General features: G+C 42.4%; 4 protein-coding genes across 7 annotated transcripts; 2 read left to right on the top strand and 2 right to left on the bottom strand.

The window, feature by feature from the left end:
• Positions 1 to 767: 767 nt before the first annotated feature.
• On the top strand, positions 768 to 5,913 carry cfap210 (cilia and flagella associated protein 210). Of its 2 annotated transcripts, none has more exons than XM_086051960.1 (8): positions 768 to 1,109; positions 1,174 to 1,373; positions 1,826 to 1,999; positions 2,246 to 2,451; positions 3,348 to 3,504; positions 3,579 to 3,718; positions 3,812 to 4,004; positions 4,082 to 5,913. In XM_086051960.1, the coding sequence occupies exons 1-8, from the start codon at positions 1,061 to 1,063 to the stop codon at positions 4,595 to 4,597; spliced, it is 1,635 nt and encodes a 544-aa protein (XP_085908086.1). In that variant the 5' UTR covers positions 768 to 1,060; the 3' UTR covers positions 4,598 to 5,913. The 2 variants fall into 2 exon arrangements, with proteins under 2 accessions (XP_085908086.1, XP_085908087.1); XM_086051961.1 differs by having other exon boundaries at positions 3,812 to 4,001.
• ppig (peptidylprolyl isomerase G (cyclophilin G)) lies at positions 5,588 to 12,112 on the bottom strand. Of its 2 annotated transcripts, none has more exons than XM_086051957.1 (13): positions 11,949 to 12,112; positions 11,329 to 11,407; positions 10,274 to 10,348; positions 10,088 to 10,195; positions 9,895 to 9,939; positions 9,729 to 9,816; positions 9,610 to 9,639; positions 9,398 to 9,537; positions 9,136 to 9,310; positions 8,868 to 9,047; positions 7,644 to 7,734; positions 7,406 to 7,545; positions 5,588 to 7,316 (listed from the first exon to the last, which is right to left on the bottom strand). In XM_086051957.1, the coding sequence occupies exons 2-13, from the start codon at positions 11,387 to 11,389 to the stop codon at positions 6,335 to 6,337; spliced, it is 2,115 nt and encodes a 704-aa protein (XP_085908083.1). In that variant the 5' UTR covers positions 11,390 to 11,407; positions 11,949 to 12,112; the 3' UTR covers positions 5,588 to 6,334. The 2 variants fall into 2 exon arrangements, with proteins under 2 accessions (XP_085908083.1, XP_085908084.1); XM_086051958.1 differs by lacking the exon at positions 11,949 to 12,112 and adding an exon at positions 11,806 to 11,925.
• A 430-nt stretch (positions 12,113 to 12,542) lies between these two features.
• On the top strand, positions 12,543 to 20,012 carry fastkd1 (FAST kinase domains 1). 2 transcript variants are annotated; one of them, XM_086051955.1, is made up of 15 exons: positions 12,543 to 12,746; positions 13,095 to 13,543; positions 13,628 to 13,696; positions 13,789 to 13,914; positions 14,603 to 15,001; positions 15,090 to 15,200; positions 15,705 to 15,836; positions 15,924 to 16,410; positions 17,395 to 17,509; positions 17,928 to 18,056; positions 18,750 to 18,881; positions 18,944 to 19,057; positions 19,298 to 19,445; positions 19,545 to 19,659; positions 19,774 to 20,012. In XM_086051955.1, the coding sequence occupies exons 2-15, from the start codon at positions 13,206 to 13,208 to the stop codon at positions 19,867 to 19,869; spliced, it is 2,511 nt and encodes an 836-aa protein (XP_085908081.1). In that variant the 5' UTR covers positions 12,543 to 12,746; positions 13,095 to 13,205; the 3' UTR covers positions 19,870 to 20,012. The 2 variants fall into 2 exon arrangements, with proteins under 2 accessions (XP_085908081.1, XP_085908080.1); XM_086051954.1 differs by lacking the exon at positions 12,543 to 12,746 and adding an exon at positions 12,753 to 12,896.
• Positions 20,013 to 20,176: 164 nt separating this feature from the next.
• On the bottom strand, positions 20,177 to 24,213 carry klhl41a (kelch-like family member 41a). The gene is made up of 6 exons (XM_086051959.1): positions 21,903 to 24,213; positions 21,461 to 21,618; positions 21,283 to 21,390; positions 21,026 to 21,211; positions 20,754 to 20,900; positions 20,177 to 20,659 (listed from the first exon to the last, which is right to left on the bottom strand). The coding sequence occupies exons 1-6, from the start codon at positions 22,980 to 22,982 to the stop codon at positions 20,548 to 20,550; spliced, it is 1,791 nt and encodes a 596-aa protein (XP_085908085.1). The 5' UTR covers positions 22,983 to 24,213; the 3' UTR covers positions 20,177 to 20,547.
• Positions 24,214 to 24,218: the final 5 nt, after the last annotated feature.

The raw sequence follows: 24,218 nt of genomic DNA on the forward strand, positions 1-24,218 counted from the left end.
AAGATAACGAAAACTAATTCAAACTAAAGCTAACTATAATAGTAGCAAAAAATGTCCTTTGGCGGAAACATGTCAGGTAAATCATAAGCTAAAAATGTCCTTTGATTTGACCTTGGTCAATTAATATCATACATGAGCTTTTGGGGTTCATTTTTATATGTATTTATTTTGGCATTGCTGTATTCGGAGCCGAATGTCAAACTGTCATTTGAGAATTGTAGTTTACATTATTACCTATACTTCGTGACCTTTTTTTATTTTGAACTCGACAAATACTAAAAAAAAAAACTAAAATGAATGTGGAAAAAATAACAACTAAACTAAAATTAAGCATTTAAACAAAAGAAAAACGAATCAAAGCTAACAAACCTGCTCTAAAAACGAATGAAAACTGACAACTTAAAAAAAAAAGGCAAAATGAAATAAATATGAACTATAATGAAAAATCCCAAACCATAAATCCCAAGCATGGTTTCCATGCTTTCTTTAATTTCCATTTATTATAATATAAAGAGCAGTTCCTCGCTCTTGTAATTTTTTTTAACCCCAAAAAATCCTGAAGAAAAAAAACGCGGATAAACATTTTCCATAAAAATATGATGTTAGCAGGGTTAGTGGTGATGGTGACTAAGTCTTTTTTTAGTTGGCATTTGGAGAAAAATGTTGGTTCTTTGTGTGCCATTGAGTGAAAACCAGTCAGTCCTGTCTCTGCCTTCTTCAACACCAAACAAGTTCGGACAACAACTTTACATAACAACAAATGTATTTCATGCCAAACAAAAACATCATCTATAATAATAATGATTATAAAATGATAAAGCTTTTTTTCACAACTAAAATTATGTTCGTTCGTTATTTGATTACGAAATGCTCAAATAGAATCTTGATCAACAGCATCCTCTTGTGTCAACAAGTGGAAGTACCTCAAATGCGTTGCTTAGATACAAGGCAACAAATGATTCCACTGTGACGCTGAAAAAGTTAGAGCATGTTAGTTAGTTAGGAACTTTACTTAATAACAATATTACCAATTTTTATTACTGCATTGGAGAGAAAAAAAATGTCATCTGTGGTTCAACGTGGCCAACGGAGAGAATCCAGTAAAAGTGGTGAGAGCTAATTGTATTTTTCCCCTGTTATAGTTATATTTTTATGTATAACTTTTATTTCCAGCTGAAGATACCAATGACACAATCCAGCTTCCAGATCTCCGTCAGATCACCGTCTTGACCAAGGCTGACTGGCTGAGGATCCAGGATGAAATCAATCGAGTGGACAAGGAGAAGGAACGCCAGATGGAGGCCATAAGGCAGAGGCAGGCCCTGCACCTGAAATCCAAAAAGATGGCGGAACTCTGGCCCAACACGCTTGCTGTAAGTGGACTGTATGTCATATTTAGTCATTTAGGCACCCAAAGCAAACTCACTCAGGGGTTCTGTATCGTTTTTACTGGCACTAAGCAACTTTGAGGAGGATGGGAGCAACCCTGGCACGCAAAAAAAAAATACAAATGTCCTGAATTTCTTTACGGCATACGTCACTTCCTCCTTTCGCTATAAGGACAGAAGTCGATTTGAACGTCTACGTGCTATTATTGGTGTCATGGCAGAAGCCCCAAATGGGGTTGACTTTTGTCACAACACTACCGCTTTCGTCCACATAGCGCCGCCATAATCAACAAAAACTGACATATGACACAGTGTTGCTTTAACTATGAAAAAAAAAAGTTTTTTTTTCATTTTGAACATTTGGGGAATGGGCATGAGCTAAGTGGTTTGAAGCTTCAATGTCAACATGTCAACAACACCCTTGTGCTTATTTCAAGTGTCAAAGACAGAAGAAGCTAGAAGCAAAGAAGATCCGGGACCAGATGGAGGAGGAGAAAAGGAAACAGATTGACCTGGAAGAGGCCAAATATCGTGAAGAAATGCGCAGAGAGGCCATTGAGAAGGCAAAGAAGCAACTCTACTATGAAACAGAGCAAGTCAAAGGATTACATGTTAGTATCGCACTCATCTCTTCTTCTGGGACACAAAAATGTGAGACATCCTAGCTAACGTGGAACTGGAAGTCAGTCAGAAAGGGAGTGTGAACGCTGACAACTGATGAAAACAAATACGGGAGTAGTTTGTACTTAAGTCTTAGCGCAATATCTTAAAAACAGTTGGAAAATAAACTAAAAATTACAGTAACTATTTGGAAGAACTGCAATGGTGTTTATTGTCCTTTTTTCTCCTCCCGACAGCGCGCACTCTTGCTGACAGAAGTTTTGAAGGAAAGGGAAGCCCAGATAGAGCTGAAGCAAAGGAGGAAGAGCGCCTCCAAAAACCTGGACAAAGAATATGTGCAGATGGTGAAGGCCAGAGAGGATGAAGCTCTCAAAAAAGAGCAGGAACAAGCGCAGCAGAAAAAGCAGGACAGCAAGGATCTTGCCGAAGAACTGCAGAAGCAGTAGGTGAACAAGCAGGTTGTGCTTGCACCAGTTAGACCAGGCATTGGCAACCTAACTCATTCACTGCCGTTGACGTATTTATTTGTCTTTTCACAGTCCAGCCATTCAATCCCAGGAATTTATTTATATATTTTTTTTCAAACATTAGGGTAAAAGTGGGTCTGAAAATGTCTGGCAGTGAGTTAAATGATGGAGGTTGCCACATTTTTTCATCAGCACTAGCAGGGGGCCACATAGTACATCCTAACCAGATGCCATCTTATAATGTTGACTAAATACAAACCGATGTACATCACAGTATCTTAATGTGTCATGCTCAAATGTGTGCTCAAACGTGATGGGTCGTTGTGAGCAGTTGTGATGTCATTTTCAGTCGAGAGAAGTGACAAAATGGCCACCCCCCCAGAGATGGCTAAAAACGAGTGCATTTTGCTGCTTAACTGCTTGGACGCAAAATTAATCAGAATGCCGTTTTTAAACTAGTGGGACTGCTGGGAAGATATTCTTGAAAAAAAAAATGTTTGTATTGACTTCCGCTTTAACTGTCTTTGTTTGCTTGAAACCCCGATTGAGTTGTGTGTGCTACAGTAACCGCCCAGTCATTTCCATTTTATGCTAGGCTAAACTAAGCTAAGCGTTAAATGGCATCTTACCAAATATAAGACGCTAGTGTGCTCTTCCTGGTAAGCACATCTCTAAGCAAACTAGGTGCCTTTAAATGTGTTGACCACGGCCTGCTTCTTATTCACGATGATATTCCTGATGGACCAGAACCCGGTGAAAAGAGGAGAGGAAACATGTTTATCATTTCCTTACCCCATACACAGTGTGGGCGCAGGCCAGGAGTTGTCCATCCTTGAAGTAGACACTTAACAATGTGACCCATGTCCTTTAGGATTAAGGAAAGTCAGCTGCAAAGAGAGCGACAGAAGCTTGAGACACAGAAGGACGGCGAGGAAATCCAACGGCTTCAAGAGCTTCATCAATGGGAGCAAAAAATGGAGGAGCAGTCGCAAGCCAAGCAGAAGCGAGATTTCATGAAAGCTCAGCTGGTGGGCAGACTAACGAGGATCTTTGTAACCACTTATTTTGTGTTCGTTTATAACACAGCGACACCTTTTCATAGGAGCGTCTCACTCAAAGGGACATTTCAAAGGCGGCGAATGCGGAGAAACAGGAAGCGGAGGAGGCCCAGGGGAAACTGTTCCTTTCCGCAAAGGAGAAGATGGTGAAGTTAAGAAGAGATCGAGAGAAGGAATTGCTCAGGTGAGAAGTAGAATTTAGCACTCGTGTGGCAGCATCATGAGACATCTCGACTCGAGATTCGCGGCCGCCGGGTTTTTGTTTTTCGTTGCTCAGCGAGATCCAGAATCGCAGAGAGAGGATCGTGGACAAGCTGATCTCGGCTCGGCGGGAGCAAAAGGAGCGGAAGCAGCGGGGCATCGCGAAGGCTGCCGCCGAGCAGGACGCGCGGAGGATGCAGCGGCAATGGGAGGAGGAGCACAAGAGGGTGGAGATGATGAAGTCCATCGCGGCTCACAGGGAACACGTGGTAATAAGTGTTATGTGTGTGTCGGTCGTGGCGCTTCATCATTCTCCGGCAAACTTGCCACGCTACTTTTCCAACAGATCCAAAAGAAAGAGCGCGACGAACTGATCCGAAAGGAGAAAGAAAGAGAAGCTCTTCAAGCCAAGAAAGAAGGCGACAGAATGTTTGGGGAAGAACAGCAAAAGAAAGCCCAGAGGATCCGGCAGGAGCTCCAGAAGATACAAGACTTCAATGCAAGCCAGACGGTCCAGAAACAAGCCAGGCAGCGTCAAGTGAGGCAAGCGGAGCATGAGTTTGAAACGAAGAACATGGAGCTCCTCGCCGAAGAAGAGCTTGGGTTCGAGCAGTACTCGAGGGCCGTGGTCCAAGCGGCTGCCGCCGCTCAGCGTGACGTGTTTCCACTCTACAAGGTTGTGAGGGAGGGGGCAACGGGGGGCTCCGCCTTCACCGGAGCGAGACCTCGCTACTTGGTTCAGGACAGCAGTGGAGCCGAAATGCCTACATATGTCTCGGAAAGCACGCGGGATATTAAGAAGATCCATGAGGTGGTTGATATTGAAGAAGCAAAGAAGAGGCTCGGGTTTACCTGGTTTTAGATCGGCGGCTGAAGGATTGGTGTGAAGATTGAAAGACCCTTCAAAGTGAATTCCGAATTTAAAAAAAAAATAAATCATTCATGTTTGAAGATAATGTCTGAAAACATGCACAAAGACTGAGAACAACTCCGTAATCCAGTGCGGAGATACTGCATTACGCTGTTTTTCAATCTTTGTTTTCGTCATTGTAGAGGCGTGGCTAAAACAGTGCCCAGCGACGCAATTGGGTGACCAGCATAAATTGCTCCTCCTCCATGATATAAAAACTTGAGCGTCTTCGTTAGCATAACCGATTGTCCTGCGCAATTGCAGTTAGCTAGCTAGCTAGCTAGCTCCAGAACACGCATCGCCCTTTCAGATAGTTAACTGGCATGGTCGCTTCAGAGCGCCTCTTTTGTCGGCCGTGACTGTGCACATATCACACAAAGAACGGCAATTTTTTTTTCTTTCTTTTAAGTCTGACTTGACAGCCAGCGTCAGGGTTTCCAACCCAATGGGTATATACCAGTGTAGGCTGTAATATTTTCGCAACTCATACATGCAGTAGTGTAGGTATAAACAAATGCTAGCCAAGTTGAATGCATTTTTCCAGGCCGTATTTGATTGACTGGGACGGACACCCCCACAGCATATGAGAACCGAGAGAATACCTTGATTTTTCAGTATTCTGAAGCCGTACTTTATGTGGCAATTTTTTTTTTAACCATTCAATTTTGGCAACATTGTTTATTCTTCACCGTGGTGTGTCAAATTCAGAATTTTCAATTCGCACTGACTTTAATGTCGTGTTCACTTGCGTTACTTTTCGAAGCCTTGTTAAGTAGTGCTTTGGCACCATCTTGTGGCATCACACTATTACTGTTTATATTTTATCAAAATCCGTTACTTGCAGTGCATTGCTATTCGCAGGAAGGCTCACTCGCTATTACTGTAACTATCAATATAACTGTACTTGTGAGTGGTAATAATTTTGGTAGAACTTTGCAGCAATACTTCAAAAACAAAATGGTGTATTTTAATTCCATTCTACACAGATAGGAGCGCCTAAAACCAACTTGCACGAGGAACATTTCGTACAAGTTGAGTTCATGATGTACTTGTGACATTACAGTTTCCTCCAGTTAAAAAAAACCAAACAAGTTGACAGCAAGAATACAGAGACTAGGTGGAGGTCATTTAACGCTTCGCCGAACAGGTGAAGATAAAACCTCAAAGTCTGTTATAGCCATGCAAAAAATGTGATCTTTTCTTTCTTCTTTTAAATCATATTTGCCACACAAAAAAAATGATGTTAAATAAAACAAGCTTCAGTAGAAAAGAAAAAAAACACGTCTTACAGTAAAATGTTTAATTGGCTGAACCAAATAATCAAACCGTGGTCTGTTTTTTTTTTTTTTAGTCGTCAGCTTCAGCACGCCATCAGTAGGCCACAGAAACCATTCTTACTTAGTGCTAAAACCAAGTCCTTGGCTTACAAGACGCTGTGGTCCTTTTTGTTGCAGCACTTTATTGGTTCGGCTTGAACGCTGCCCTCTTCCAGCTGTCTGGTGCAGCCTGTTTACTGTCAGGGAATTAAAAAGTGGAGTTGTGGACGAACTGAGTGAGCAACATCAATGCGTGCGGCTCTTTGGAAAGACGGAGCTGCGTGCTATAATATGAGTGAGAAAGAGAGAAAGAGAAAGAGAGAGAGAGCGAGAGAGAGAGAAAAAAAAAATCGCAACTAATTTGAAGGCGGGCTCAGTCGCTGTTGGAGCTCGAACTGGAGCTTGAGTGATTCCGCTTGTTGTTGCTTTTGCCCTTTGTCGCATCCGCTCTTTTCCGGTCTTTGGAGGCGCTTTTGGATCGTCTGCGTTTGGAATCGGGGCTCTTGCGACGCTTGCGTCTGTTTTCTCTCTCGCTGTCGGAGCTGCTGCTGCTGCTGCTGGAGCTGCTTCTGGTGCTGCTGCGCCGTCGTCTCCTTTGGCTGTCCTTGCGGTCTTTGCTTCGTCCCCTCCGGCTGCTCTTGCTTCTGGAGCGCCGGCTCCTGTACGAATCCCGGGCCTTGCTCCGGTCCCGACTATTCCTGCGCTCCCGACTGCGCGTCCGCCGCCTTTTGTCGTCCCTTTCGTCGCCGTGTCGCCTGTGCGCGCTCCTGCTGCGTTCCCGGCCCCTCTCTCGGTCTTTGTCCCGCTTTTCGTCCTTGTCCTTGGAGGCGCCGCGTCCGGCCTTCTCTCGGTTCCTGCTGCTCGATCTGTGTCGGTCCTTGGAGCTTCTGTCTTTGCTCTGCGACTTTGCCCGCGTTCTCTCGCCGTTACTCGTCTTGGAGTCCTCTTTCTTTTTGCCGTCAGACTCTTGCTCCCTGTCTTTCTCTTTGCCGTGATCCGTTTCCTTCTCCTTTTCCTTCTTGTCCGCGTTTCGCTCTTTGCTCCTTGAGCGGTCTTTCCGGTCACTACTTTTATGCTTGTGACTCTTCTCTTTGCTTTTGGACCGTCTCCTCTTCTCTCTGCTTTTGGACCGCCTGCTCTTTTCTCTGCTTCTACTGCGGCTTTTAGATTTAGCCCTTTTCTTTTCCTTCTGCTTGCCTTGCTTCTCCCCCGAATCGTCCTTGCTTTTGGATCTCTGCGATCGAGATTTTTTGTCTTTTTTGCCATCGTCTGTGTGCTCCCGTTTGGAACCGGAGGTCCGCCGCTCTCTCCTCTGAATGTTAGCCGCCTCTTCCTTGTCCTCACTCATGTCACCTCTGGAAAAGACAATGAAAATATGCAACGCATTGATGAGTCTTCCCTTTTCACGCTGCACTTCATTTTCTTGGAGTTTGCTGCACCTTACCTGTCTCCCTTAATCCAACGCTCCCCCGTGACTGCCCTCATCCTCTGACGTTGCAACTCCAGGCGCCAGTGGGGCGGCGTTTCGCTACGGCGAAAGCGATCTCTGGATCTTGACCGAGAACGTGAAGGAGTTCTGTATCTCTGTATGTGGGGGGGGGGAATCATGAATCATTTGCTTTTGCAGGGGGACACAAAGAAAGTGGAAGCAGTTTGTGGAACACCTACACACACACACTCACCCTGGGGCCCCTGCCTTTGATCTTCCTGCCGGATCGTGTCATTACCAATCTCCTGTTATATGCTGACTGCGAATTGTGTTGCGCGCCAGATCTGACAGGAGAAATGCAACGTTTATCGTGCAATTAGGGCTGTTTGAAAATGCGTAATGCAAGATCAAATGGAGCAACTGTTCTAGCCCCACAAAACACTTAGTTTGGCAGTAAAATACATTCATAAGATGGAAGAATTTCATAAACTAAAAGACTCAGTAAACGGCAGTAACAATGGTTGTTTTCATGTCATGTTATATTGTCTGTGTTCAAATATCCATTGCATAAAGCACAGGGGGCCAGATCCGTCCCGCGACATCATTTTACGCGGCCCGCGAAGGCAAATCACGTGCGTTGGCTTGACATGTTTCTTTCAAATTGTCTTCACATTTAACACCACATGTGAGATATTGCAAACCATTAGTTGCCAAATTGAAAAGAGAAAATAAATGGGAAAACTACATTGAAATAAAATGGAAAATAAAATAAATTAAAAGTAAAAGAAAATAAATTGAAAAGAGTTGAACAAACTATTTACTGGTTATCCATCAATTTGTTGTGTATATGTGAAAATATAAAGCAATCAACAGTCCTAACGACCCTCCAAGGGAAACCATAACTATGACGTGGCCCGCGACAAAAATGAGTTTGACACCCCTGGCTTAAAGTGTTACCTACCGCATCATCGATGCTAGTTTCGTTAGCTTGTCTATGGCGTTTTCCTTTGTTAGTTAGCTGACTTAAGTTATGCGATTTGTATTAAATATGTGATTCTCTTTGTTTCACGCTTAAACTTCAACTGGGATTGAAATGAAACATTTTAAGAATTCTGACTCTTTTTTTGACGAATTGCTCAAAGTATGTCATTTCAATTGTGTATCATGGACGCGATAGGTCACTTTAAAAGGACGATGTGTAGAATTTAGTGCCATCTAGTGGTCAATTAATAGAATGCAATGACCTAATACAATACAATTTTATTTGTATAGCGCATTTCACAACAGCTTGAGCTGTAACAAAGCACTTTACATGAAGAATGTTTTTTAAAAATGAATGATCTTTGAAAAATCAAAACATTCCACACATGACTGTCCCTTTAAGTTAAAAATAACTCTGAACAATTGATGGTTAATTTCCTCAATCAGCGATAGGGAATTTTTTTTTTTCCCAATTGAGTTTGCGAGCGTCACCCACCTGTCCCGAGGCCGTTCGTCTTTGCTTTCTTTGTCCTTCTCAGGTTCCTCTGTTTTTTGCTCTACTGGCGAGAATCTCATCAGGAACCGATTCTCCGGGACGGGAGGTATTTCTTCAGGACGCACGGTGGATGTGACCACCTCTTCTTGTTCTTTCTCTTCGACAACTTCGGGCTCGGACCTGTGAGAACATAAGAGTCCGAATAAAAACCCTGGTTCTCAAAAGCTACAGCTACTAGCTAATATTAGCGTCAGGATAAATCAAGTACTTCTTTTTGTCCTTCTTCTGTTTCTTCTTTTGCTTTTTGGCTTTCTTTTTTTGCTTCTTGGAGTCTTTGTCAGAATCTTCCGAGTCGGAGGAGGATTCCGAGGCGCTGTCGGAGTCACTGGAACTACCGCTGGAACTTGATGAGGCTCGCTCTTTCTTCTTGTCATGTTTCTTTGCTACAAAAACGTAAGACTTGCTTAAAACCGCAATAGCTTGCAGAGATCTCAAGTTGGAAAATACGCCGGTTCATTTTGGGAACAAACCTTTTGATTTGGGCACCAGTTCCCCACAGTTCAAAACCTTGATTTCGGCATAGGGTCTGCTGTTAGGATCCGTTTTCTCACCCTCCATAGTTTGTACGACGTCTTGACCGGAAATCACGTGACCGAAGACCACGTGGACCCTGACAAAAGGAAAACAAATCAAGGATCGAAGTGTGTAGCATGCATTAACCGGATATCCGTGCGGCCCTTACCCGTCCAAATGCGGAGTTGGTTTTGTTGTTCTGAGAAAATTCAGAGAAAACAACACACATTCATAATCAAATAATGACAGATCAATTCAGTAATATTGAGAAAACCTCTGGATGCCTACATGAAAAACTGCGATCCATTTGTATCTTTTCCTCTATTGGCCATAGACAGCAAGTACTCCTTGTTATGTTTCACAGCAAAGCTCTCGTCTGGGGGTATAGGGATTGCAACAATTGTACAGCCATTTTCGCGCCAATGTTAATTTAATAAGCCCGCAACGTCTTTACCTTCGAAAAAGCCTCCATAGATGGATTCGCCTCCTCTTCCATTGCCTGCAATAAAAAAAGGAAAGCAAGTGAATTTCATTGCCGTGTTAATTTTAATGTTGCTTAATGATGAATGCAAGTCAAGGCAAAAAAAATTAATAACTAAAAAAAAAATCATTGGTGATTTTGAGCATAATTCATAAACAGTAATCACCTTCACTAAAGTCCCCTCCTTGAATCATGAAGTCTTTCACAATGCGATGGAACAGACATCCTTTGTAATGCAGAGGTTTCTGGGTTCCTTTACCAACACCTTTTTCACCTGGAAGAAAATACAGCCGGAATGAGACGTACATTTTTGGGGGGTTGAATATTCTTGTAGCGAAACGTCACAACTCACCTGTGCAAAGGCATCGGAAGTTCTCACATGTTTTGGGACAGACGTCTGTAAACAACTCCACAACGATTCGACCGACTGCAAAGAAAACGGATTTGAAAATGTAAACACTGAGATCATCTTTTTCCATTAAAAAAAAAAAACAACAAAAAAAACTTTTGTAATGTGTCTTAGGGAAAATAGAAATCTGCAGTATTGTGCTTTATTACAACATATAGTAATAATATAACTAAACAATGTAAAGTGAAACCCATATGGATATTTTTAGGCTGATGACGATTTTGGCATAATTCAATTCTAATAACTGATTAATTAGCCAATTAATAAAAAAAAGTGAATGTGAAAAGTTTATAATCAATAAAATAAATTCTTTTTTTGATCGCTTAACGGTTACAAAAATAATTATATGAATTACAGACTGTTTTACACCAGTTTTACACGCCTCCTTTAACAGAAAGAGGCAGAAAAAAATTGGCATATTTTTTGGGGGGTGGCGGGCGGTTTGGGTGTTATTGTTTGAATGTCATTATCTTTATCTTATGTTGCAAAGTGTAAATGTGTAAAAATAAAAATGAATAATAATAAAAATCTGAAAAAAAAAAAAACACCAATTTTTAAAATACCCAATACCGGCCGATTAAATTGGCCAGCCAATTAATCCGTCGAACCTCATGTAAAGTATTAAAATATTTCACTATGGTTTCATGGGACCATGGTTTTATGCTTCATTGCCAATTGATGTGTGTCCACCAAGGGCGAGCGTAATCTAAACATATGTCAAAAAAGATTTTCACAACTAATTTACTCAGTAACCTGCAGTAATATTTTTCAGAGGACAAAGAATATACTCGGACTATACAGAATATTAATTTTAAAAGACACTATATAGCAGAGAGGGAATGATTCAGACTCCAATCAATCAATACAATCTTATTTCAAGTGTCAAAATATTAGAAGTACATCTCAATACAACACAAAGTAAGTGTGCATTGGCTGGGTCAGGCAAACATTTTGATCATCAAGAATCATCCAAACACTCAGGTTGCAGACCGTCTTACCGAGTGTGTTTCCAATTCCAATGTCAAGGAAGCACCGAGAACGTTGAACCTTGATCCCCATGATGAGCTGCTGAACCACCTGAAGGTGCAAAAAATTACATATCAATCACATATTAATAAAATACCAAGGCAGTAAAGTCACAAAAGACAACTTAAATCTCCATTCCACTCATTTGCGCACTAACCCATTTAGAAAATGCTGAGGGTGCACACCAGAGCTCTACAATTTGAAGCGATGATTCATTATCGCATTATAAACGCGATCGCGTTAAAACTCGAGACGCGCCAGCTCGGAATCGCTTGTTTCCAACTGAAATGCTAACATTAGCCTAGTTAGCATTTGAAGTCCCACGCGGCTCGTTTGAACAAAACCGCACGTAGAAAAAGTAAGTATGTGAATTGACGCATTTTTCCTGTATATACACTCACCCAATGCTCATTTCTAACGTTACGTTTGACATTGATCCCAGCAGTTACCTGAACAGGCCTCGCTGCTAACACTTAGCATATTTAGCCAGGCAACATGGATGGATTCTCGGCCGGCCACACTCAAGAGCAACTTGGACGATTTAACGTACAGTACACACGGTCGAGATGTGGGGAGTGCAACCTTGCATTACCTGGAAAAAGTAATCTTATCACTCCATGCAGCAGACGTTTCTTTCAAAAGGCACGGGTTCTCATTCAACGTCCACTGCTCGTCCGCTTACGAAGATGGCGCGATGGGGACGTCACGTCAGTGCATTTCGGGAAGGAATCGTGCGCCACTTTTTGTTTTTTCCGGCAGATGGTCATTATTTTACGGCACTTCAATGGCTTCTTTACCAGAGATGTTTTAAAGAGAAGATAACGATATATTTGGTATTTGTTTTTGTTTTTTAATTTTATCTCGTATCTCAGAACACACAACAGCTGACAAACGTAGAGAAACGAAATAGATAACAAAAATATACGAAAAGCACATAAATACAACATTTTGCGTCTTTTGAAGTTCTGGGTTGGCCAACAAAGCCTGACTTCATTTTCAAACACATAAAAATGTGGTTTCTGATTAATGTATCAACATTTATTAATATGACAACAGTACTGAATCCTCTTATTAGTCAAGTATGTAAAACACACAGGGAATTTGTCTCTAGCATCATGAGCTACACTAGTACTCCCGTATCTTATAGTCTTAACATCTCTGGTAAGGCTACGCCATATGAGATGCTTTAGAATTGAGTCAATGAAATTCATGTTGCGTTGTATTGTTCGAATTCCGAATCTATTATGTTTTGATTCATCAAGCAGCGACTGTATTTTTATTTGTATTTCGCTCAAGGCGCTCACGATCTACAACCAGAAAGCCAAAACCCGCCGCACCAATTGTATTCGAATACGTCACTGGATACGGAAGCAGTACCCCCGCATGTTACGTGAGTTTGACTTTCCAAGGATGAATTTGAATGGCTATTCCCCGTTTTTCGTTTATTTTTAACTATGCGAATCTTGTTAGTATGTATATTTATCACCGAACGTTCACACAAATCGTGGCGATCAAGACTGTTTGAGGTTGTAACTTACTTGTAAGTATTTGTTGTGTGCTGCTACACGTGAATTGCGCTTGGTCTTTCTGCAAAACTGATTACCCAATTCATTTTTGACTGAAGGAATTCTCTCATTTTAAAAGTGACTGCAAGTATTATCTTTAGCGTGTTTGAGTTGGTTGCATTATATGTATTATAAATAATGACATTTGTTTATATATGTGTTTCTTCATTTAGAAACATCATCCATCTCCTGACTGCTGTTTGTGGCTGTGACCCACCTTATCACTGTGACATTGCGGTTGTCAGTGATACAACAATGAATTTAATTGTGAGCTGACGCCCAAGATGATGTTTCGGCTCCAGGGTGTGAGTGTCTGCTTTCGAAGGTTATTTCACAAGGTCCCCATGAACCGCGATCAGGTTCTAGATCAGATGCGAATCTGCTCTGCCGAAGACCATGTGTTTGATTTGGTGGGTAAGAACAAGGCCAAGCTCACCGTGGACCACGTGAGTTTGGCTGTGAAGATGCTGTGGCACTTCCAGAAAGAGAAACCGCAGTTGTTGAGAACAATCCAGCACATCAAGAATCATCCGCAGTTCTTGACACTTCGGGTTCTGGCTGAGAACAAAATTGCTCTCATGGATGATATCATGTTGGTGGACTTACTATATAGTTTCCTCAGGTGTGTGAAATGAACCGGTAGTCTGAAGTTAAGAGTGTATGTACAGCCGGTGCAAATACAACATGCTATTTAACTGTTTTTCAGGCTGAACGTGGATCCTCATGACTCGCTTGTTCAGCAATTGGTTTCAGAGGCTTGGTTACGATTAGACAAGTGAGTATTTTTTTTTTTTTCGTCATAGTGTCATCATAATTCTTGTCTCTACTTGATTTGCGTTTAAAATGCTAATTTCCGCATATTTACAGACTTCCGTTGACATCCCTGTCCAAGTTCGCCGTCTGCCTTACTGATCAGCAACTTCAACAAAGTAGTCTGATGGGCCACATCACCAATATTGTCGATCAGAAGTTGTCATCCATCGATGATGCAAGGTTGGTAGCACGGCTAACTGATTGGTGACTGAGAGCATCGAGCATCTGTCAAAAATTCGGACCTACAAAAAAAGATAATGACGCTCAAGAGACATTTGAATGTAACAGTATGTTTTAGTTGTTGTTATTTGGTGTCAAACTGCACTGCATTGTACTTCTTAATCTGCCCTCATTTTTTCTGTTGCGCATTAGCTTTTCATAATAAATAATAATATTCATAATATAATATTTTATATATATATATATATATAAATAAAATATGTAATATATTTAGTAATATGTATGAATTAGGGGTTAGTTTGAGCAACAGGTGTCAGAGCTATGAATTACAACGCATGGTAAAATACATATTGCGCCAACTTTTTTAGGTCAAACTTTAAAAGCAAAAAATTGAAAATATCTCAAAAATCGGATGTGCTAGAAAACAAAAAATCACACATTTTTAAAATCAGCGTCAAAAATACCTTCAGGGATACTTGTCTGATTAAAGAAAGAAGTGATTGCGATTTAAAAGCATCATTTTTGTTATGGCTCTTGTTTAAAATGTTATCAGATTCTGTTGCCGTACCTGGTGAAGTCCCCATTGAGCGTATATTCCAATGTCCAACATGTAACGTCAAGCAGCCCTTATTGTATATTCAACCTGACAGATGGTGGTTTTTTTCGTTTTGTTTTTTTCCTCTTGCAGGATCCTAACTACATTACTCGTTAGCATTTCATCCCTGGTGTCTCTGCGTCTACGGGATGCCCTGATTAACCGGGCGGACCACCTCTTGGACAAAATGGATCTGTCGAATTATAACAACACTCGCAGAGTGGTGCAATTCCTGCGCAACATAAAGTACAGCCACAGGCCTCTCTTGGAGAAATGCAACCAGATCCTCTTGCGCAACATTCCCAGGCTGGACGCGGAGAACATCAGCATTTTCATTGGGCTGTATCAATCCCTGCAGTTTAACAATTGTGACTTCAGACTGGCTGTGAAACAACGGCTGATGGAACTCATCGAGACAAGCACAGATCCCTTCTCCTTTACCAAACTTTTTGCTGCGCTGGCACCCATGGCCAGTACGGAGATCAGAGACGGGTTCGTATCGCTGTAGTGGACACATGATTGGGATTTTACAATTCTTTTGTCCCATTTCTAGTCAGTGTGCCTGTTTGATCCCTTTTAGTTTGGAGAGCACAGCCATCCTGTTGGCTGATGAGTTCAGCGCGCAGCAGGCGTTGGCCATTGCTGAAACACTGGAAGAGATTCAGAGCAGGAACCTAAGCTTGATAAGCAAGTGAGTCCATGCAGGTTATAATAGTTTAGAATTTTTCATTATAGTTGCTTTTTTATTTATTTATTTATTTATTTTTAAATTTAGTTTGTTTTCATGATTTTTTTTTAGAGCAGTTTTGATAAATGCTTCATCTTAGTTGAGTTTTAATAAGTTTTAGTATTAGTTTTAGTTTTTTTAATATAGATGCTTGGTATGTGGAGTGCAAGATTTAAAAACAATAAAATTGGTTACTAAGTATCGGTAATAAAGAAAAAATCCATCCTTTCTCTGGACTGCTTATCCTCATTAAGGTCACGGAGGATAGAGTACAAGTAAACTACAATTCCCAAACAACTGCAATGAAAGGACTGTGATGCCCTTGCATGTGGGCAAGGCGACCCACAGTCGCCGGTACACTTTGAGCCGTTTATTGAATGGGACAAATAATCGAACGCGACTAGAAAATGACTCACTTTTTGTGATCGGTGCGGTTATACTGTATTGTGAATGTTTTTTTTTTTCCAGGATTGTATCAGTAATCCAAAAAAAACTTGACAGCTACAAGCCAGTGGAGGTCGGCAGAATCACACAAGCCCTTTATCTGTTGCATTATCACAATCCAGAACTCTTCACTAAATTAAGAAACATACTAGTCAAGTAAGTTGACATTCACTTTTTATTTATTTATTTTTTAAATCCATCAACCCGTCAAGCCAAAAGTCTGAATCCTCTTTTCCTCCTCAGATTCTTAGAACGCAGCGTCTTCCCCTATGAAGTGACCATGTTAACCCGCGTCCTCTCCATGTTGCCTTCGCCGCGCCTGGAGGAAGGCGTGATCGCGCGGGTGGGCGCGGTGGTGCCCCAGTGCAACCTCAACGACCTCAATAGCATTTCCTTAGCCCTGGCCAGGTGGGTTCGCAACGACCCGTCGCACCACCACGGCACCCCCAGCAGGTACGTGCGGCTGCTGCAGAGCCTCAACCGCTGCGGCCGCAAGAGGCTGCAGACGGCGGACCGGCTGGACCTGCTGCTTGAGGAGCTCAGGTACACTTCGGGGGAGTGGTTTGAGGAAATGCTGCTCGAAGAGACCATGGCCACGCTGCGGAGGATGATGGACCAAATAAACTGGACCAACGTGCCGGATCTATCCCTCTTCCTAACCAGGATGAATCAGCACTGCGCTCCCTTAATGGAGCGTATTGCCGACGTGGCCATTAGAGACATTGACAAGGTGATTTACAGGAGCAATGTGTTGGATTTTATTCCTGCTGATCAGGCCTCACGTTGAAGATAGATAGCCTCACATATGTCGTCGCTGTCGGGTGTAATCGTGGATTGAAAAAATAACTACTTTTCAGTAAACAAACCCCCCAAAAATGTGTACTAGCGTTAAATAACATAATAACATATGCATCATTTCTAGTGCTGTCAAGCGATTACAATTTTTTAACTAATTAATCGCAACATTTTCTATAATTGATCGCGATTAATCACATTTTTCAACTGCAATTTTTTGCAAAGCTTGGAGCCGATGTTTCCTCGAGTAAAATCTTGGCATTAATGTGAAAAAAAATTAAAGTATATTTCGATTCAAAGACTGTTCTAATAGCTTCCTTTGATCCTTGAATACGATTCTTTTCCTATAAAATACAACAGTTGACCGATACAAGACGTACAACTTATGTGGTGTTTGAATTTGGCTTTGCAAAGTGTGCAAAATATTTTGGATTTCTCCAATTAGCCGTCGAGCAACTTTTTAAAGTAAAAGTACGTAAAAGTCCATCTTTGCGACAGTGACTCTCCTCTAAGTTTGGCTGCATGAGCAGAGGTCAGCTACTACAGGAAGTAAATAACACTGAGTTAACTGAGTTAACTTTTTTTAGTGCATTATGAAATTTCAATTAATCTCCATAGTTAATGCTTTAACTTTATCAGCCCTAGTATTTAATTTTATTTAACCCTATCTTCTGTTATTTGCTGAAACTCACCCATTTGCTGTTTTTGTCATTTGGTGGCATCTTAGTGTCAAGGGAGCATGTTGAAGTGAGTTGAGGAGTTTCATTTAGGCATAAGTAGTGCTTGGCAGCCGTCTCGTGGCAATTACAAACCTTTTTAGAGGGGGCGCCAACTTGCTCGTAGGTTTTCACTATTTGCAGCAGGGCTTGGTTCATGTCCCCAGTACAAATATATTCCAACGGTTGTTTCTCTCTTTCAGATTCACCACTCAGCAACGTATGCCACCCTGCTTCCCTTTTCTGTCCTCAATTATGATTCTGAAAAAGCAGACGAGCTATACGATGTTTGCGTACAGCGGTTCACCCCTCATATCAGTAAGCCAGCGTGCAGATCATCTTACCTTCTGATTTCAAGTGTGCACTAAATCTATTTAGAAGCAGTGGAAATATTCCATATAATATGCCATTGAAAAAAGAATATTGGTCATGTTAAGTTCATGAAAAAAAAAATCCCCAATCGGCGAAACAACAGCATTGCCTTAGCAACAACGAGGGATCAACAGACTACAGATGGAAATAATTTTTCGGCTAAATCAGCATCTCTTCTTCATCAAGCAACATCAAGCATCTCTTCATGTCTTCTGCACGTTGTCCTATGAGCCACATTCAGTTTAGTCAGTTACTATTTAGTCCTATAAATCCAGTTACCGGTAATTCCCATGAAAGGTGTCCAACTTTGAAAACTCCCGGAATTTTGCGGTCCTAGCGCTTACACCCTTGTGTGTGCATATAGGTTCCTTTGACCCTCATCTACTGGTTCTGCTGGCCTACACCCTGGCGATAGCAGACTGTTTTCCCGAAGAACTGGTTCGAGAAATCTTCAGCATAGATTTTCTCGGGAAGCTCGACGCCCAGCTGGAAAGTACGTGCACAGCTCGCTCACGAGTACGGAAAGCCATTTGAGCATTTATTCCCAATCCATGATTCTTAACTCATTCACTGCCATTGACGTATTTATTTGTCTTTTCCCAGTACAGCCATTCAATGCCAGGAATTTATTTATATAGTTTTTCACATTTTTTCAAACGTTAGGGTAAAAGTGGGTCTGAAAATGTCTGGCAGTGAATGAGTTAAAGGTCCATACTGTAATTGTAGGACATGGAATGACATGTCCTAAATAATTTGGCAATTCAGTGCACACTACACGACGACTGCATCTTGCCCGTAATGTTTTTCCAATGCTGTATGACATTACTATTCATGAGAAGGACAATTAGATCACACTAGTAGGACAATGGAATTCAATATATTTTCGTTGCACATGTTGGAAGTACAAAGCAATGAAATTCATTTAACGGTTTCCAATAAAAAAAAACATGAAAAAGACAGTGACACCTAAAACGCGGGGAGACAGGAACGGGAATCTGACGGTTCGCCAGACGACTCACTGATTTCTTAGATATGAGGTGGAAAAGAACATGGGATAGAGAGGGGGGGGAAGCAACTCCCCCAAAATGTGTGGAATTTGTTTTTTTTGGACATTATTACGTCAACATTGTAAAAGTAACAAATTTGTTCAACGCAGCTCATCCGTTTTACTTTTGTAACTGCACAGCGCTACCTGATGCCCTGAACATGCGGACCCGACTGCGTCTCATGGAGCTCAATCGCGCCGTGTGCCTCGAATGTCCCGAATTTCAGGTCCCGTGGTTCCACGAGCGCTACTGCCAGCAGCTGCAAAAGAAAGGTACGAGAAAGTTCGTCATTTGATGGATGTTGGTGGAAGTAACCTGTCAAATCTCTCACCAGGGAATGGGTCTATCAGTCCTGTGCAAAAGCAGATCCACAAAATGTTGGGGGAAGTCCTTGGTGGTCTGAACTTTGTCCGTGTTGCGCAGGTCACGCCATATTTTTACACTGTAGGTAAGTAATATGGTGACTCCAAAAGGTCGAATATAATATATCCCGGGACGCTGGTTGAGTTGTTTTCATTTAGAAAAATGTTTCCAATAGAAAATAAATACTCTTGCGCAACTCCAACAAGGAAATCGATAAACCTCATTGAACATTAAAATCAAAATGTAGGATTAAGAAGACCGAAGATGACCTGGGAATAGTTTTTGGCCTTTTCATCGAGATACGCGTCTCCCCCCCCCCCCGCAGATTTTGAATGCCTTCTGGACAAGCAGCAACAGCCGCTGCCTTACAGTGAGCCGAGTACTCTGCAGATCTCGGACAGAGGAAAGATTCACTGGGGTTTTAGCTCACTGGAGGAGAATATCAGCAACGAGCTTCCACCGGGAGCACAGCGGTAGGAAACTACAGAACGATAAAAACAGACTTTGTTTTTTTTTTTTAAATAATAAATGTATTGCTTTATTTGTTTCTACCGCTGTCGCTTTTCACACAGCATTGCTATCAACTTCCTTGATTTCAAGTCCTTCTGCAAAAATTCCCACCATCTAAAAGGGGAGGCCTTGATGAGGAAACGGCATCTTGAAATTTTGGGATATCGTGTTGTGCGGGTATGCATTGTTATAGTAGACGTCACAAAAAATATAAATGTATTTTGTTGCACAATATTAGCTTGGATGTCAGCTTCCACTCAAACATTGTTCCTATCCTTGTTATATTTCCAGATCCCTCACTTTGAATGGAACTCAATGGAGCTTTCAACACTGGATGCGTGGAAGGAATACCTCAAGAAAAAAATATTTAGAGAGTTTTTGCCCTGAAGGCATTATTTATTGAAATAACATTTATGAAGTTCAAACATTTTGAGCCTACTCATCATAATTTCACAGAAGTTTCATCAAGTGCTTCTTATTCATATTCATCGTGAATTTGTGCTTTTATAGAATAAAAAAGAGATTTGTTATTACAAGATGGAGCTTTTGTTCTGTTTGTTCATGTTTGGTGATGTTTTTCTTCAGCGCCAATCGGAGGCTTCAGGCAAGCTGGAGTGAATTATTAACAGTTCCAAATACCAGTTAGCACAAAACGTTCAGGCCTCTGCTGGAAAGCAAAACATGACAGGAAAAGCCTACTAGAACACCTGAATTTTATTTGGGGGTCATCGGAGGCACTTTAAACAGTGGCCTGTGCGTGCTGACTGCCATTTAACATCAATTTGAATGCGATTGGTTCATTCTAAAGACAGCCACATTATTTCCGTTGTTTACTTCATTTTTTAAAAATTGTGTTGTGCAAGTTATATTCAGGTCATTTACGGTGAAAATTGAAATGACGCAAGCAACTGTCCACACCAAGACAAAGTGGATGCAGTACGTCGTGATGATTATACACTTACACTGGCCACTAAAGCATCAGAAAAGTGTCAAAAAACATAAAATGCACAATGTTATAGTGTAACGTCAACATGAGTATTCATAAAAACATAAATTCCTCAGCTATTACAGTTTGGCCATGCGGGCTGCATTGAGGCGCATGGACGCGCAGGAGGCTCCAGCCGCGTAACGCATCTCCCGGATCATCCCCGTCCACTCCTTCTTGTCGTCTTCGTACCTGATGGGAGCGAGCACATTCTCAGAGCGCAGTCACATATCACGAAAGAACGCTACGCGCAGCGCGTATAACCGTATACGCATAAGTCACGTACTGCCAAATGTCCACGACTTCAACGGCCTCGCATTCCTTGTTGTCGTTCTGCACCATGGTGAATCCTCCGATGGCGTACAAGAGTCCTCCGCAGCTGACCAGGTTGATTGAACTTCTCTCCTGTGGAAACTCTGTGAACGGTGACCACCTGGAATAAGACGTGCACACAGCAAGGTGATCGGGAAGTGGACGGATGATGGAGATTATAACCGAAAACCGCAGCGTGATACAGATTGTCGGACTGACGACGTTCCGTGTACGGACTCCACGTACTTGTTGGTTGAAAAGTCATACGCTTCACAGGCAGAAGTGAGACCTTCTTCATTGACTCCCCCAGCCACAATGATCCTCCCTTTGTAGATGACGGCTCCGAACATGGACCGCGGCGTCTTCATGGAGGCCACCTCTTTCCACTCGGACCGCTTGTGGTTGTATGCGAACATCTTATTGGTGGGTTTGCTGGATTGTGTGAGAATGCAAGTCAAACCAAAACCAAAAACCTGAAGATGGAAAGAAATAGTTCAACTTACTTATCATCCGTTTTCCCGCCGATACAATAAACCAGCCCGTTCTCAGAGACCACACAGTGACCATGGATCCTCAGGGGCAACTTTTTTGTTTCAGTCCATTTGATCTTTCTAAAAATGGCAGATTGAAGAAAGAATTAACAAAATAATCAGAACTCTCGCCAAAGATAGCATTACTTACTCTGTGTCATAGCACATAACAGTGTCATGGGACTCGTTGCTCTCCAAGTCTTTTCCCGCCACAGCGAAGATGAGATTGTCAAACTCCCCCATGGCGAATAAGCACCTGGGCGAGGGCATTGGGGGCAATGCAATCCAACCGCCAGCAAGACTGTCCATCTGGAAGGACATTTGAAAGAAGAGGCTGACTTCTCGCAAGAGGCGCGCCCCCTGGACTGGTCACCAGTCAGTCAAAGGCCAGAGAGACGAGGTGTGTCACAAAAGATACATGTCAAACCCAAACTACAAACGACTCATTCTCAATTCACACTTGACCACACAGAAAGTCAGGAGCCGTGATTTGAGCCCCCTAAACCTGACCGAACCCAAGAATTAAACCCAGAACCTGAACCACGAGTTTACCGGCCTAAGACTTCTTTCTTGTAATAAAGATGAATCTCTACCTGGTAGAAATAACACTGCAGCGGGTTGTCTTTGTTGTCTTCGTCTACAAAGAGTCCTCCCAACACATAGAGGTTGTTTCTCTTTGACACCAGACTGACGTGGTTTCGGGGGATTTGCTCAGTCATAGCGGCCAAAAAACATTCATTTTCCTGGCCGTCGTAGGCCACCGCAGCTGTGTCGTTGATCATCAGCACCAAGTCTTTAGCGAACATGCCGTATCTGCGCGTATCATTCAAGTAGCCGGGCAACTTAGCCTCCTCGCCTTCCGCATCGCCCTTTTTCTTCTCGGGCAACTTCCCCGCAAATGCTTCCCTGATTTCTTTGATTTTTTTGGCAATCTCCGGATCGCTCTTGATGAGGTCGTCCTTTTCGACCTTTTCCTTGAAGTACTTCTCTGGGAGTAAACGGAAACGGATGCATTCGAAGGCCTCCGGTAAAGACTTGATTCGCTTCTCCTTATCTTTCCTGATCCACCTCATGAGGGTCTCAAACACCACCTCTTCCTTCTCCACATTCAGGGCATCCGCTCCGATAAGAGCGAAGAGTTCAGGAGGAGCGAGTTCCAAAAAGTCCTCGTCCTTGGCGACGGTCAGGAAACGATCGGCGATGTAATCTCGGGCGGCTATTGCCAGTCTGGGGCAGTTGAGCATCAGCCCCAGCCTGTAAATTGCAAGGCAGTTCTTCATAGTTAGCTTCTGCTGGAGAAAGTTCACGCACACCGTGAACACCGAGGGGATCTGGAAGCGACTGGCAACCGCCATGACGTCCTGCACGTTGTCATCATTGATGTCGATCTCTGCTGAGTACATGTAGTTTACGATAGCCTCCATAACAGCGGGGTCCAGATCCTCCAAAACCACCTCCTTTTTGTCCACTTCCCTGCCATCTTCAGAGAAGTAAAGCTCCCGGAAGTAAGGGCTACATGCGGCCAGGATGAGCCGATGGCAGGGAATGCTCCTGTCGCCCACCTTCAGGATGCAGTCCACCAATTTATTTTCATTCAGGAGCTCTTTGAGTCCGTCCTGAAGCAAGGTGCTCTGAAAGAGGCGTAGATCTTCCTTCAACCCTCGAGGGTCCATTGTGGTCGCGAATGGATCGGAAGAGCCGCAGTGTGAATACAACTGGCCGCAGTGAAGAAGCGGAGTTTTAAACTGGTCAGATCTGAGGCCACAGTCGATATAAGTGTGCTCCTCTAAATTTAGCCCGGCGCCCCATCCAGGAAGAATTCAGCTTGGCCCTATCAGAGCCCACACACAGCTGTCATGGAGTAAAAACAACTGAGGAGCCTTGTCACCCTGGTGAGGCGTAACAGCATTGTTAGTAGTCTTCACATAAATAACCTATGAGCTTTTTCTCTACCTCAATCAGAGTTGAAAAGTAATACCGGCAATACCTAATTACTGTACCTACGTAAGTAGCTTTTTCATTCTATACTTCAATATTTTTGTTTTTTTCAACTTTTACTCCCTACATTTGGAAACAGACATCTGAACATTGTACTCCTTACTTTGCCAAAATAGGCCCCAAAAGAAATTTCAACCTTCACAGATGTTGATGTGATGTAAAAATTCCAGAAATTGTGAAGTTAACCACAATTGATATCTAGATCTTAGGGACTTAAAGGCATGGGGGATCATTTAACAGGGAGCTTTAAAGTAACATGAATTCCCAGATTTATTTATAAGTACATTACATGTTTGAAGATAACTGGTGGAAACGTGAAAAGATGATACGGTGTAGGCCTATTGAATTGTGGCGATATAGTGTTCAGCTGTTTTTAACCATTTCCCTTTTTCTGATTTATTGGCCATGACTAAAACGGCGCCCAGTGATGAACTTGTGCATCCGGCATTAGTTGGCCCTCCACAACGATATAAGACCTTGAGCGCTTTCATAGCGCATTCACAACTGTGGTTGTGAATAAAGGCTGTGAACCGGAAGCCTGTTAGCCATCGAGCTAGCAGTTGGCTAGCGTCCCTCGTTGTGGTGTGGATTATAACGGCTCCAACATGTATGTAGGCACAAGAAAAATGATTGATGAAGTAGTATCCATTTCTTAGAAAATATCCGTACTTCACTTTTGCTAGGGCCTACAGAATGTGAGTACTTTTACAAATACTGTACTGTACTGTACTGGGGTAAATTTAGGTTACATTCACAAAAAATAGAAAAGACAGATTAGTCAGATTTGTTGTAGTACTTATTGCTCATGTTTGGCATGCTAGGGACATTAATCCATAAATCAATGACAGTGCTGACCAGTATTAGCATGTAGCCACCCTGAGCGAACAGCTGCTGCTATAGGCGATGACACT

This window comes from Filicampus tigris, chromosome 14 (assembly GCF_054856515.1).
Source record: "Filicampus tigris isolate MCC_2025a chromosome 14, RoL_Ftig_1.0, whole genome shotgun sequence".
NCBI lineage: Eukaryota > Metazoa > Chordata > Actinopteri > Syngnathiformes > Syngnathidae > Filicampus > Filicampus tigris.

Coding starts and splice junctions, on each gene's coding strand:
- cfap210 (XM_086051960.1), top strand. CDS start 1,061: ATGTCATCTGTGGTTCAACGTGGCCAACGGAGAGAATCCAGTAAAAGT. Junction 1,374..1,825: donor TCTGGCCCAACACGCTTGCT/GTAAGTGGACTG, acceptor GCTTATTTCAAG/TGTCAAAGACAGAAGAAGCT. Junction 2,000..2,245: donor AGCAAGTCAAAGGATTACAT/GTTAGTATCGCA, acceptor TCCTCCCGACAG/CGCGCACTCTTGCTGACAGA.
- ppig (XM_086051957.1), bottom strand. CDS start 11,389: ATGGGGATCAAGGTTCAACGTTCTCGGTGCTTCCTTGACATTGGAATT. Junction 9,817..9,894: donor CTATGGAGGCTTTTTCGAAG/GTAAAGACGTTG, acceptor CTATACCCCCAG/ACGAGAGCTTTGCTGTGAAA. Junction 7,546..7,643: donor TCAAAGGCAGGGGCCCCAGG/GTGAGTGTGTGT, acceptor CCCCACATACAG/AGATACAGAACTCCTTCACG.
- fastkd1 (XM_086051955.1), top strand. CDS start 13,206: ATGATGTTTCGGCTCCAGGGTGTGAGTGTCTGCTTTCGAAGGTTATTT. Junction 18,882..18,943: donor CCAGCAGCTGCAAAAGAAAG/GTACGAGAAAGT, acceptor ATCTCTCACCAG/GGAATGGGTCTATCAGTCCT. Junction 19,058..19,297: donor GCCATATTTTTACACTGTAG/GTAAGTAATATG, acceptor CCCCCCCCGCAG/ATTTTGAATGCCTTCTGGAC.
- klhl41a (XM_086051959.1), bottom strand. CDS start 22,982: ATGGACCCTCGAGGGTTGAAGGAAGATCTACGCCTCTTTCAGAGCACC. Junction 20,901..21,025: donor TATGACTTTTCAACCAACAA/GTACGTGGAGTC, acceptor GTCTTATTCCAG/GTGGTCACCGTTCACAGAGT. Junction 20,660..20,753: donor GAAGTCGTGGACATTTGGCA/GTACGTGACTTA, acceptor CGCTCCCATCAG/GTACGAAGACGACAAGAAGG.